At 37.5% G+C, this 13,116-nt stretch overlaps 1 protein-coding gene across 4 annotated transcripts in view; it reads left to right on the top strand.

Moving 5' to 3' along the window:
• The window catches only part of Uap1 (UDP-N-acetylglucosamine pyrophosphorylase 1), a 33,524-nt gene extending 21,072 nt beyond the window's left edge, over positions 1 to 12,452 (top strand). For 2 of the 4 annotated variants that reach the window (XM_048356917.1, XM_048356914.1), the window contains exons 6-11: positions 2,920 to 3,113; positions 5,453 to 5,593; positions 6,913 to 7,101; positions 8,042 to 8,092; positions 10,098 to 10,164; positions 11,892 to 12,452. In XM_048356917.1, coding sequence (XP_048212874.1) covers positions 2,920 to 3,113; positions 5,453 to 5,593; positions 6,913 to 7,101; positions 8,042 to 8,092; positions 10,098 to 10,164; positions 11,892 to 11,984 — 735 coding nt within the window. In that variant the 3' untranslated portion in view covers positions 11,985 to 12,452. The remainder of the gene's footprint in view (positions 1 to 2,919; positions 3,114 to 5,452; positions 5,594 to 6,912; positions 7,102 to 8,041; positions 8,093 to 10,097; positions 10,165 to 11,891) is intronic. The other 2 variants (XM_048356915.1, XM_048356916.1) reach the window with 2 other exon arrangements.
• Positions 12,453 to 13,116: the final 664 nt, after the last annotated feature.

Raw genomic sequence — 13,116 nt, 5'->3', positions numbered from 1 at the left:
TGCCTGGTTTTGGGATGAGGGTTATACTGGCTTCATATAATGTGTCTGGTAGTGAATTTTCTCTTTCAATTTCATTGAAGAGTTTGAGAAATATTTGTTATCATGATATTTTAAATCATTGGTGGAATGATTTAAATGATGATATGATTTAATGATTCAATGAGATAACTAGCTAAAGAAATCTCTCTACCAAAGCTCATAACAAAATCACTAGCAAATGGATTAGAAAATTAAGTATAAAGAATGCAGCCATACAAGTGTTAGAAGAAAATTTATAATAATTTCATGATTTTTGTATGCCAGGAAATTTCTTCTACCTAAAGTAGAAACCATATAGTCTTCTGACATAGAAAATTGAGACTACATAAAAGTTTAAAATATCCAGGGTTGCGGATGTAGCTCACTGGGGGTTTGATCTCTAAGTATGAAAAAATTTGAAATATTTGAATTTAAAAGGAAACCATCCATAAGAGACATAGCATATTCTTGGAGATTTTCTTTTATAATAATGTCTTTTCTCTCTAAATCAATCTACAAGTCAAATGCACAGTTATGTCTAGAAGTTGAAATCTTTGATTTACCATTTATGTTTTGAGAGATTGAATTTAGAAATTTAATGAAAACAAGAATTGGTTTAGTTCATTTATTTAAGATATCTGTCTAATCAAACACATAAAAACTAATAAAATATATTGGATTGTAGCAGCTACTGGAACTAACAAAAACTAAAGTGTTTTTCTAAATGTTCCACTTGGTGTCACTCTTCTCAAATAAACTTTTATTTATTTTTATACTATCAATGATTGAATGTAATGTTTCAGCGTTCTTAGCAGAGCCAGGATTCAAATTCACTTTCTCAGCTCTATTGTGTCATAGTATAAAATACCAGTCTTTAGTTATGATTTGTTGGCAGCTCAAAACAACTTTAAGCTACTGTTCTAACTGTCGTGAGTATATAACCATACAGAGATGTGAGGGTTAACTGGTTTTTCTTCCCTAGCACTGGCTTGCCTCTCTAGGATAAACCCAGCTATAGCATAGTAAAGTTATTTGTAGTACTTCATAGGCCCCTATCTTGATGTATGAGGTATTTCTTTTTAAATTGATTAGAGCCTTGAGAAAATATGGAAAGAGTGGAAGTAGTTTAGAAAAGCACAACACTACAAAGGCGAGGACCAGTTAATGGACATCATTTTGCAAAGCAGTTGCAATAATTTTGTTACCTTAGAATCTTCGTGTTTTAGAATTTAATTTATAGAATAATGAGCTAACCTCTTAATTTTATACTGTGCATCTTTTTGTGTAATATAAAATGATTTCTAACTTTTTGCAGTTTATAAATTCTTTCTTCTGTAATGTAGACTTTAATAAGATTTGGAGGTTAATACTTGTCATAGAAATAAACCTTTCACCTGCAGATTAATACTTAGAAAATGGGGAATGTAAATATGCTTATTTTTATTTCTCCTGGTTGGTTAAGGGTAGAGGTAAATGGAGAGGAATGGAAATAAGACTTGTGAACTTAAAAAAAAAAAGATGTGAATGAGAGGGATTTGTTCCAAGATCGCCCACCTCGTAATACACCCACTGTGGAGTTGTATGCAGTGAGAGGTTGATGCTAGGTTGACAGACAGGAAGTGTAAACAGGTTGACGTTGATTCGCTTTATGCTTCCTCCAGTTGCCTCCACTTCCTTGGTAAAAAGTTTCTTTTCATTGAATACTGTACTCCTTTCAGTGTGGTAAACAGCACAGCTCCACAGGAGCTTGCAAACCCACTCGCCTTGTCTTGGGAGTTGGACTCAGTGCCTGTATCTAATTGCTGGGTAAACAAAATTCTCAATATGGTTTTAGTTGAGCCTGGGACAGGCTCTCTTTATTTAAGAAATCAGTTGCTGAAGAAAAGTTTTAAGTTTATTGGTGCAATTCCATATATACCTCAGATAGACTTTTCAAACTGGGGACTAAGTTTTAAAAAGGCCTCAAAACACATTGAATTAATTGGATAATCAAAATAGTTTCTTCAGATATTCTTGATTGTTTGCTTCTTGTGTTGGATATTCATTTCATCTTGGTTTGATAATAATGCATTGCATATAGTTCTTTCATAATTTTCTTCTTAATATTTAACTTGGGTCAGTGATATTGGGGTTAGGTATCATTACCGACTCATGCCTTTTGCCTCTGATCTATATGTTCTCTTCTTCCAGCTCCTCTACCATTGATAAATGATCAAATGTAAAATGGTAAAACAAGAGTTTTTCAAACCTTTTAAAAAATATAGAATGTTTTACTTCAAAGAAAATCTAATATCCAAAATGGATTTTTTTTCTGACTACAGTTGGAGTGATAGCCTAATGACTTGCTCACTTTAACTCTCCTAGTTCCTATTCAGGATTCGTCTAACCAGAAAAAAACTATATTCATGATTGGAAAATTGAACAACAATCTCCAGTGTTGTAATGAGACAGAGATTATAAAATGAAACACAAAATGTACTACTTAATCTTTCATCTTATGAATCCTAGAGGAATTTAATTTGGTTTCAAATCAGTCAGATGTAATTTGAACTAAATTAAATATTATAAAATTATAAAGTATTTTGGAGATACAGACTTCATGTAATTTCTAGCTTTACATGATTTTCTCTGGGCTGTGTACATATAAAGGTATTTCTGCTCTGGTTTGGTGAAATGATAAGTAGGAAGGAGATATTGTTCTTCATTTCCAGTTGGAAAGTAGCCTGTCAGTATATAAAGACAGATGGTTGATTTATCTAAATTTAAAATTTTTTTCTTAATTCCTTAAAGACAATGTAAGCAAAATGAAAATGTGGTCTTTGACAATGGCAAATCTTCAGATCTCCAAAAAGTCATCCTATAACATTCCTTCCTCTTCTGTTATCTCTTTCTGCTGGGCAGGTGGTAGAGAAAACCAATCCTACGGAGCCAGTGGGAGTGGTTTGCCGAGTGGATGGAGTGTACCAGGTGGTGGAATACAGTGAGATTTCTCTGGCAACAGCTCAGAAGCGAAGCTCAGACGGAAGACTGCTATTCAACGCAGGGAACATTGCCAATCACTTCTTCACAGTGCCATTTCTGAGAGACGTGGTCAAGTATGGACCAGACTGGGCAGTTCAGATATTGTTATTGTTGCAAATTAAGCCTCTCAGGAAGTACTGTAGATGGATATTCCAGTCCCACAACATTCACCTTTCTGGTGCACCCCCCATCACTTTTATAAGAGGGAAACTTACTTCACATTGTGATTATTTTTTGTCAGATATAGCATATGGTGAAGCCTTAGTAGGAATCCCTCCCAGTAATTAACTGGAGCTCAAGGCATTGCCCCCTTTTCTTTTACCTTCCTGGCCCCCTAGCGGTGTGCTGTGTTCTGTTGGATCAAAGAAGAAGAAATGAAACTCTTTTAACTACGATGGAGAGCCATGACTGCCCTCTAGGAATCGAATCAGTATTTCTAGATTGCATCTCAATTTAAAAAAACTCTGACCCCATAGTTCTATTGAGTTGGTTCTTACACTAACATTTGGGACTGAGTATATGAAAGAGTAAAGAAAGAAGCACTCGAGACTTGGATGAAAATCAGCATGGTAGTAATACAAAGTACAAAATAAGAGCTATTTTGTCTCACCGGATTTTATTTTTATTTTTTTTCAAATTTTTATTATCAAACTGATGTACAGAGAGGTTACAGTTTCATACATTAGGCATTGGATACATTTCTTGTACTGTTTGTTCGGATTTTAAAGAACATGTTTACTATCAGATTCACTTGATAGTTTTCAGACAATTCAAAATGGCTATCTACTTTTTTTTTTTTTTAAGTTACTAAGATTTGTTTAGTTGGTTAATTAGTTTAGGGCCATAGGCTTGGTAGGCAGGCACTCTACCACGTGAGCCATGCTCTCAACCCTTCCTACTTTATTGTTTTTGGATAGGGACTCGTGTTTGCCCACCTGCTATATGGACTTCAAGCTTCCTATGTGTGTTCACCACTTAGATGAGCTGACTGGTCTGTGTCACCATGCCCAGCTGGTTGAGACAGGGTCTGGCTAAGTTTTTTGGCCAGGGCTGGTCTTTTTCTGCTCTTCATCTCCCAAGTAGCTGGGGTTATAAACATAAAGCACTGTACCTGATCTTTTGGGTTTTTTTTTTTTTTTGGCCAGTCCTGGGGCTTGGTCTCAGGGTCTGAGCACTGTCCCTGGCTTCTTTTTGCTCAAGGATAGCATTCTGCCACTTGAGCCACAGCACCACTTCTGGCCATTTTCTGTATATGTGGTGCTGGGGAATCGAACCCAGGGCTTCATGTATACGAGGTGAGCACCCTTGCCACTAGGCCATATCCCCAGCCCCTGATCTTTTGTTTTTGTTTTTAATTGGCATGTAATAATTGCATATATCAGGTACAGTGTGATAGGTGAGTACACATACATGTTGTGAGTAGATGAAATCAGGTTAAGGTTTCCATGCATCTTAGTAGCATTTAATATGCACCTTGCATAATGTGCTCAAAGGATCTCATTTAGAGTCAGCGCAAAGTGAACATTTGACAAAAGACAGAAATAATGGAAGAGGCATTGGTGTAAGATATGTGTGCGTATGAGTACACGTATGTGTTTATTCTAATTTGTTTATTTTTTTTTCTTTGTCGGTGTTGGGCTTAAACTCTGGGCCTGGGCGCTGTCCCTGAGCTCTTCAGCTCAAGGCTAGCGCTCTACCACTTGAGCCACAGCACCACTTCTGGTTTACTGATGGTTAGTTGGAGATAAGAGTCTCACGGACTTTCTTGCCTGGGCTGGCTTTGAACCACGATCATCAGATCTCAGCCTCCTGAGTAGCTAGGATTATAGGTGTGAGCCATCTGCGCCTGGCTTACTGTTTTTTTTTTTTTTTTTTTTTCCTGGTCCTGGGGTTTAAACTGAGGGCCTGTGCACTGTCCTTGAGCCTCTCTGTTCTGAAGGCTACCACTTGGAGCCATAGTGCCACTCTACCACTTGAGCCATAGTGCCACGTCGGCTTTTTCTGTTTGTGTGGAAATGAGGAATTGAGCTCATGGCTTCATGCATGCTAAGCAAGCACTCTACCACTAAGCCACATTCTCAGCCCTATTTACTTTTTGATATAGAGTCTTACTATGTATCCCAGACCGATATGAGCCTCCTGTAGCTGCCTCCCAAGATTATAGGCATGCACCACTATGTCCAACTTTGTGTTTACTATTTAACATGAAATCATTTGATTTTTCTTTAAATGTAAGGAAGTGGAAGGAGGAAACATATTCTTTCATATTTAAATATGAACTGAAACTTAACCAGTATTCTTCACTTGAAAATCTTAATACTGATTGTTGATATATTTGTGCCTGGTTGTTATCAGTTTTTTATGGCATTTTAAATTTGAAAACTGATTCTGTCTTTTCTCCTTCACTTTGTAGTGTGTATGAGCCTCAGTTGCAGCACCATGTGGCACAAAAGAAGATTCCATATGTGGATTCCCAGGGGCAGTTAATTAAGCCAGACAAACCAAATGGAATAAAGATGGAAAAATTTGTCTTTGACATCTTCCAGTTTGCAAAGTATGCTTTGAATTGCACCAGTAAGATTAAATATATGTCTTGAAATACAGTTTTTTATTCTTTAAGGCAGGGAACTGTTCTCAGGAATTTTTTTTAAAACCCATTCTCTTTTTTTTTCTTACTTATTGTCAAAGTGATGTACAGAGAGGTTACGGTTTCGTACGTTAGGCATTGGATACATTTCTTGTACTGTTTGTTACCTCCTCCCTCATTCCCCCCTTCCCCCTCTCCCTCTCCCTCTCCCCCCATGAGTTGTTCAGTTGGTTTACACCAAACCCATTCTCCCTTTTATCATCTTTATTTTTGGTAGTGTTGTGGTCTGAACTTAAGGCTTTCGTCTTGCTAACTGCTCTACCACTTATGTCATATTTCCAGCAGGAAAAGGCTGAAAGTATGGAGTTCATAGTCATTCTAATAGTCCATATTCTGTAGTCTATATATATTATCATTCTTTAGCATGAAACTGTTGCCTCATGAGTATATGGTCTGAGGTTCCTGGGAATATGGCTTTATTTTTATCAACTAATTTATTAGGTAGGTGTCCTGCAGACTTGTCAAACTCATTTATTCTTGTAGGAAACTGAAAAGCTGAAGATGGACAGTTCACTTTGTGATTAAGATTTATCTCCTGTATGTATCTGTTTCCGTGAGCATATTGTGTAGCTTATGTCCATCTCTATAAAGATCTCATTTGATGTGAGATACATGTTTCAGAATATGATCAATATGAAACATAGTAGATAGATTAGCTGTATATGATCATTCTCTCTGTACAAACTGGTATTAGTGTGACCTTTATGCAATAAAATCTCTAATATTTCTGATCTAAAATGAAGTATTTTTAGTTGGGGAGTGCAAGTGATGGTTTTCATTTTACGTTGGAGACAAAAATTCCTAGTTTCTTTGGTGCAGGGATGAGCCTTATTTTGTCATTTGTTGGGAACAAGATGAAGAAAACCTAATAGTGAATAGCAAAGTTTAGTTAATTTGAAAGAAGTGCTGTATGCAATTCATTTATTTATTTATTCATTCATTCATTGCTAGTACTAGGGCTTGGACTCAGAGCATGGGAGCTATCCTTCAGCTTTTTTGCTCATGGCTTGTGCTCTGCCACTTGAGTCAGAGCTCACTTCCAGTTTTTGGCTGGTTATTTAGAGGTAAGAGTCTCACGGAGGATTTTCCTGACCATGGTGGCTTCCAACCACGATCCTCAGATCTCACTCAGCCTCCTGCATAGCTAGGATGACAGATCTGAGCCATTGGCACTCAGCTTCTGCAATTTTATTTAAGAAGGAAATCTTCATATGATTTCGCCGCAGGAAGTTCGTGGTGTATGAAGTGTTACGGGAGGACGAGTTCTCCCCACTCAAGAATGCAGACAGTCAGAACGGGAAGGACAACCCCACAACCGCCAGGCACGCCCTGATGTCCCTTCACCATTGCTGGGTCCTCAATGCTGGGGGCCACTTCATAGATGAAAATGGCTCCCGTCTCCCAGCAATTCCCCGGTAAGTCAGCATCTTTTCTCTATTGTGTGAATGCTTTCTTGGACTCGTCCTTTTCTCTTAGGTTTTCCTAGATAATTTTTCAAAAGCAAAGTGTATGAGCAGTGCCTGATGTGAAATCACCAGTTTTACCCATTACCAAAGAGAATAATAACTTTACTGTTCTTTGAAGAGGATTCTCTTTTAAACCTCTAGGGTTTTTGTTTTTGGAAACGTTTCCCCATGTCAATGAAGGCATTCCTACTAAATGACGGTCAGAAAGTAATGATTTTGGTGTGTTGTGTGGCTAAAGCTCTTCAACAGCATACTGTACCACAGGGAAAGTTCCTCAGCCATGAGTGCTGCACAGGCGGCACCAAATGCCTGGTGAGGCGAGGCCCACCTCTGTTCCAACTGTGGCATGCCCTAAGAGACACCAATGCCAGGGCGATTCATCTATCTACACACTTTAGAAATGGTTTGGATTTCAGAGGCTAAAAACAGAACCTTACAAATTTGAGGTTAAGGATTTTTTAAGCTCAATCTTAACATCTTATGATGAAATGGTGGTTTCCGTGTACATAGAGGAAAAGCATTCTGCCATGTAATTTTCATTCTTATGGGAGAAAACGGCAGGCTGCATGCACAAAAGTGTGATTGCCTCACCAGATGTGGGGCCACGAGGCCTTAGAGCTGAGTGTGCCACATGGTTTCACAAGGAGGAGCAAGTGTTAGCATGGCTCTCAGGCTCTTGCGGTGGGCTGCTCATTGTCAGCAAGCTGGTTCCATGGCATGTCCCATTGTTCTTCTGTTTTAGTTTTGACAACATTGCATTGGTTTTATTACTATGTGAGGTCTCTTGTGTCAAACTTACGATTAAGTTTGACATGTCAGGCGTATTTTACAATTCCGTTATTATTTGGTTTGTTTCCATTCCCATTAATGTTTATTTATTCCTACATAGCAGTGCTTCAAATGGAAGGTCAGAGACCATCAGAGCTGATGTCAATCACAAGTAAATATACCAGCCTGCCGGCAGCGCATGGTGATGGGGCTGTGCTTTCTCCATACTAACTGGCATTGTAGTTTAGTGCTGTGCGTTTTGGGGGTGTGCAGGGAGGATGATTGAAGCTTTGGTGGGGGCGCACTGCTTCCTTGGTGGCAGGTGTCTGTCTGGTGATACTAACTCAGAATCTCAGTGCATGCTGAAAGTGGGGAGCATGCGTTACTAAAGAATCTGACCCTGGGTGTTTGGGCCCATGTGACAAACTTGTAGGTGTTATCCAAAATCCAGAGCAGGTTACAGGCCAGGGAGATTGATTGTGGATCCCAGCTTGCACCTTTAGCGTAAGCAAGAGGCTCAATGAAAATAGCAATTGAAAAATATCTTGCTGAATTGACTATGTGCTGTCAGTATAAAGGCCCTCTGCTTCTGACACACTTGATAGTTTTATATATATATATATATCATTTTTTTGGTACCAATACTGGGGCTTGAACATAGCCTGGGCATGGTTCCTTAGCTTTCTGTGCTCAAGGCTAGTGCTGTACCACTCGAGCCATAGCTCCACTTAAGGCTTTGTTTTGATGGTTAATTGGAGATAAGGATGGTTTTCTTGCCCAGGATGGCTTTGAACCATTGTCCTCAGATCTAAGCCTCCCAAGTAACTAGGATTATAGGTGTGAGCCAATGGCACCTGGCTTAGGTATGTAAGTTGTTATGGTCAAAAGGATTATAATTGAAAATGATTTTGCATAACCCAGTGTGTCTGGACTTGTTTGAGTTGGATGTAGCCAGATTAAGTATTCTGGGGAAGGATACTGAGTACCTTAAGTGCTGTGAGCTATTCTACTTGGAGAGAGTGGCCTGTGACTAATCTCAGGCGTTCTGCTTATATTGATTACACCAACATTTGAGACTTTGTGCTTGGGAAAGGAGAGAAGTGCTGTAACTTGAAGCTGCAAAAGACCAGGTTTTTGTGTACTATGTTATTTCCTATTGCTAAGATTCTTGAAATGGCAAAATATGTAACAGTCTAAGAAGTGTAAACATTGGAAACATTATTTGTTGTTTATTATGTTAGATAATTTAGAAAGTAAGAATTTCAAAAGGCTATAAATATTAGCTTATAACCTAGGATTAAGCAAGTGGTGACTTTGGCCTTGACTTTAATGTGGGTGCACTTTTGCCTTAGCACTTTGAAAAGGGAATTTTGGTAACATTAATACTTATAAACATCTCATGAATAAATAAACTGAGCTATTCTAGGAGATTTCGATTGTATAAAAAGAGCAAGTATTGGCAAATGATGTAAGTGACTGTTAGATCCATACTGTCTAGTGGAACTTTTGCAATGAATATGTATCATTATCATTTCTAGCTCAATCTCTCTATATAAATGTTCTGTGTTTGTGCTGAACAGTTTGGTAGTATTAGTCACTGCTCGCTACTGGTCACTTGAAATGTGATTATTATGATAGAGAAGCTGAATTTTGAAATTTTCATTAATTATTAAAAATTAAATACATTGAGTAGCATGTGTACCCATTGGGCCAATACAGTGGCCAGTAGAAACCCATGCTACTCAAAGTAATTAATACAATAGATTTTTTCAACATTAGTGGCTGACTTCTCAGATTATAGTGAAATGCAAAGGATTCAAGGTTCCTAGTAGTAAGCCCTAGCAGAAAGCCATATACTCAATTAATAATCTTTTCAACTTTATGAAACCTGGAAATGGTAACACATTTTTTTGGTAAGAGGATTGTAGATAAATATTGTTGAAATGCTGTAAGGAACGAGCAGTAATTATTGGCACTTGCCCTAAGTAATATTTTCTGACCATGAAAATTCTACGTTAACTTCATCCTTAGGGAATATAATAGGGTAGTATCTATTCCATTTGTTTAATTAGCAGAAATTTGTTATCTGCAGGCTTCCTAGAAGAAAGTGCTGGTTTCTTTACTCTGGTAAGTAGTGTAGGAGAAACAAAATCTTTAACATATATTTCCTCTCTTAGTTTGAAGGATGCCAATGATGTGCCAATCCAGTGTGAAATCTCTCCCCTCATCTCCTATGCTGGAGAAGTAAGTTTGCTTTGTCTTTCTCCCAGTTTTTTTTTTTAATACAAACTTGTATGTTTCTGAACAGCTAACAGTTGGTTTCATATGTTCTCGCCACAAAGAAGTGGTAAGTATTCGAAGAGGTAGAAATGTTCACCAGCTGGATTCTGTCACAATCCGTATGTTTTCCGAAACAACATCCATATATACAATTATTTATCAGTGACAATAACCTAGTTGGGCACAATGGCTCATACCTATAATCCTAGCTACCCCCAGTCTTAATGAAAAACCTGGATTTTGTGGAGTATACCTATCATTTCAGCTACAAGGAAGGCATAAAAATAGGAAGATTGCAGTCCAGACTGATCCTAGCAAGAAAAATGAGACTCAGAAAATAATTACACTGAATAGGCTAGGGGGTTGGCTCAAGTGGTAGAGTGCTTGAGGCAACCATCTGAATGCTTCTCTTTGACAATTCCTACTATGTCTTTGCATCTGTCCCATAAGTGAGTTAGTTCTCCTTAGCAGAAATATGTCCCTTTCACCTATCCATTCAATTGTAATAGGCTTTAAAAATATATAGTCAACTGAGTGCTGGTGGCAAATGCCTGTAATCCCAGCTACGTATAAGACAGATCTGAAGATCGTGGTTTAGAGCCAGCCCAGGCAGACAAGGCTTTGAGACTGTTTGTCCAATTAACCAGCTCAAAGACCGAAGTGATGGGTCAAGTGGTAGAGCACCAGCCTTGAGTAAAAAAAACCAAGCCAGAGTGTGAAGGCCTGAGTTCAAACACCAGTTACCAGCATACACACAACCACCAGTTAACCCCTCCCCCCATATACTCAACCTCCTAACAAAAAACCTAACAACCAAACAACAACAAGTGTGTGTGTGTGTGTGTGTGTGTGTATCTTACCCTTGCCTTTTAAAAAATAATCATTTTTTACTTGCAAAACTGTTTGGTGTAAGTGAACTGAACACCTGGGGGGGGGAGGGAAAAGGGGGGAGGGCGGGGGGCATGAGGGACAAGGTAACAAACAGTACAAGAAATGTATCCAATGCCCAACGTATGATACTGTAACCTCTCTGTACATCAGTTTGATAATAAAAATTTGAGAAAAAATAAAGAAATGTATCCAATGCCCAACGTATGAAACTGTAACCTCTCTGTACATCAGTTTGATAATAAACATTTGAGAAAAAAAATAATCATTTTTTAATGCTTTGTAAATTTATTTTCAAAGATCCTGTTTTTTAATAGACAAAATACAGTATTTAAAACCTGAGTATTTGAGAGTGTTGACTGTTGTAATTTTTTTCCTTTTTTTTCTAGAGTGCCTGATCATTATTGCTCAGTTGTAGCATCAGAGACCACCATCTTGCTGAAATAGTGAATTTTATTGAGTAATGATTAGGGGAAGGATAAATATCATTAACTTTAGGATTGGTATCATAATCTCTTCACTTAGCAAATAAAGGCTCAGGATTTGATTCTTAATATTAGAACAACAAAACAAAACAAAAAAGAAAGAAATGAACACCAATCAGAGTAACTTCCTTTTTTTACAGTTTATTTTATGCCAACCTAAATTACTCATAAAGTCTAATCATATATTAATGTCTTTTGAAGTTATTATCTCAATCTAGTCTTTGTTGTTCATGCTGTAACTCTATTACCACTTTAGGATTACTGTTTTAAGACAGGTATCAACTTTTCTAACTATTCTTAATTTCAATCATTTTTTAGGGAATTGAAAGCTATGTGGCAGATAAAGAATTCCATGCCCCTTTAATCATTGATGAGAATGGAGTCCATGAGCTGGTGAAGAACGGCATATGAAGTGTTTACTGAGTTCTACCACTAGAAGGAATAGCTTTTATTTTTGATAGACCAACTGTGAACTGCAAGACTTCTGGAAGAATGAAGTTTGAACATTCATGGGGTTTCATAATTACTACAGCCTTACTAAGATCTAGACAACTGAACTGCAGATAGCATTTTTATGATTCTCAATTCAGTGAAAGTCTTATTTATATTTTTAAGTGTATGATTTTTTTTTCAAGTCAAGGAAAATGTTGGCCTTCCATGAAATTTCTTACAGGTTAACTCTAGTCAGGCTGTTCAACATCCCCTTACTTGGAGCTGGAAGCATTTGTTTGGAGTTGTACATAGTAATAATATGTCATTGTACATGTCAGAAAGTTTCTATGGTACTAAATTTTGTTTTATTTTATCAAGTATTAAACTTTTTAAAAGAAAATAATTGGACTCCCAAATAAACTTACCTTATTGTGTCTGTGTACCTTATTTGTACATTGAAGAAATGATTCCATGAGGAAGATGTGAAACTTGGAAAGAACTTTTGAGATAAAGCGTAAAAAGAAATGGATAGTTCTGTATTTGCAGCAAATATCTAACTTTAGCCTTTGTCTTCTGCCACATTGTAAAAGCTCTCAACCAAAGATGATTTCCCACTCCCACCACTGGACAGTTGGCAATGTCTGGAGGCATTTTTGAGGTGTCATAGCTAGGGAGAGTGGGACTGCTTTTTGTAGTGTTGCTAAACATCTCACAATGTATGGGATAACCTGTGACAATAGAAGAGTCATCTGCCCCAAGACATCATGTGTCAAAAGTGTTTGTTTTAGATTAGATCAAACTATGTAGTCCAGCCTGGCCTCATACTTATGCTGTTGACGATGCTGGAACACGATACACCTATTCGAAGACCTAGAATCAAAACATGAATTGTGCCAAAAATTGGCAAGGGTGTGGAATGCTCATAGGTTGCTAGTGTCATTAGAAATGAGACAGTTATGGTGGAAGATGGCTTGACAGTTTCTTTAAAAACATAAACATAAATTTAGCATACAACTTAGCAATAATAATAGAAGAAAGAAACCAGACACAGAAGAGCACACATTGTTATTCCAAACATATGATGAGCACACACTAGTAAAACTAACTGATG

This window comes from Perognathus longimembris, chromosome 11 (genome assembly GCF_023159225.1).
Source record: "Perognathus longimembris pacificus isolate PPM17 chromosome 11, ASM2315922v1, whole genome shotgun sequence".
NCBI classification, from domain to species: Eukaryota; Metazoa; Chordata; class Mammalia; order Rodentia; family Heteromyidae; genus Perognathus; species Perognathus longimembris.
This window is presented reverse-complemented; position numbering and strand designations above follow the sequence as displayed.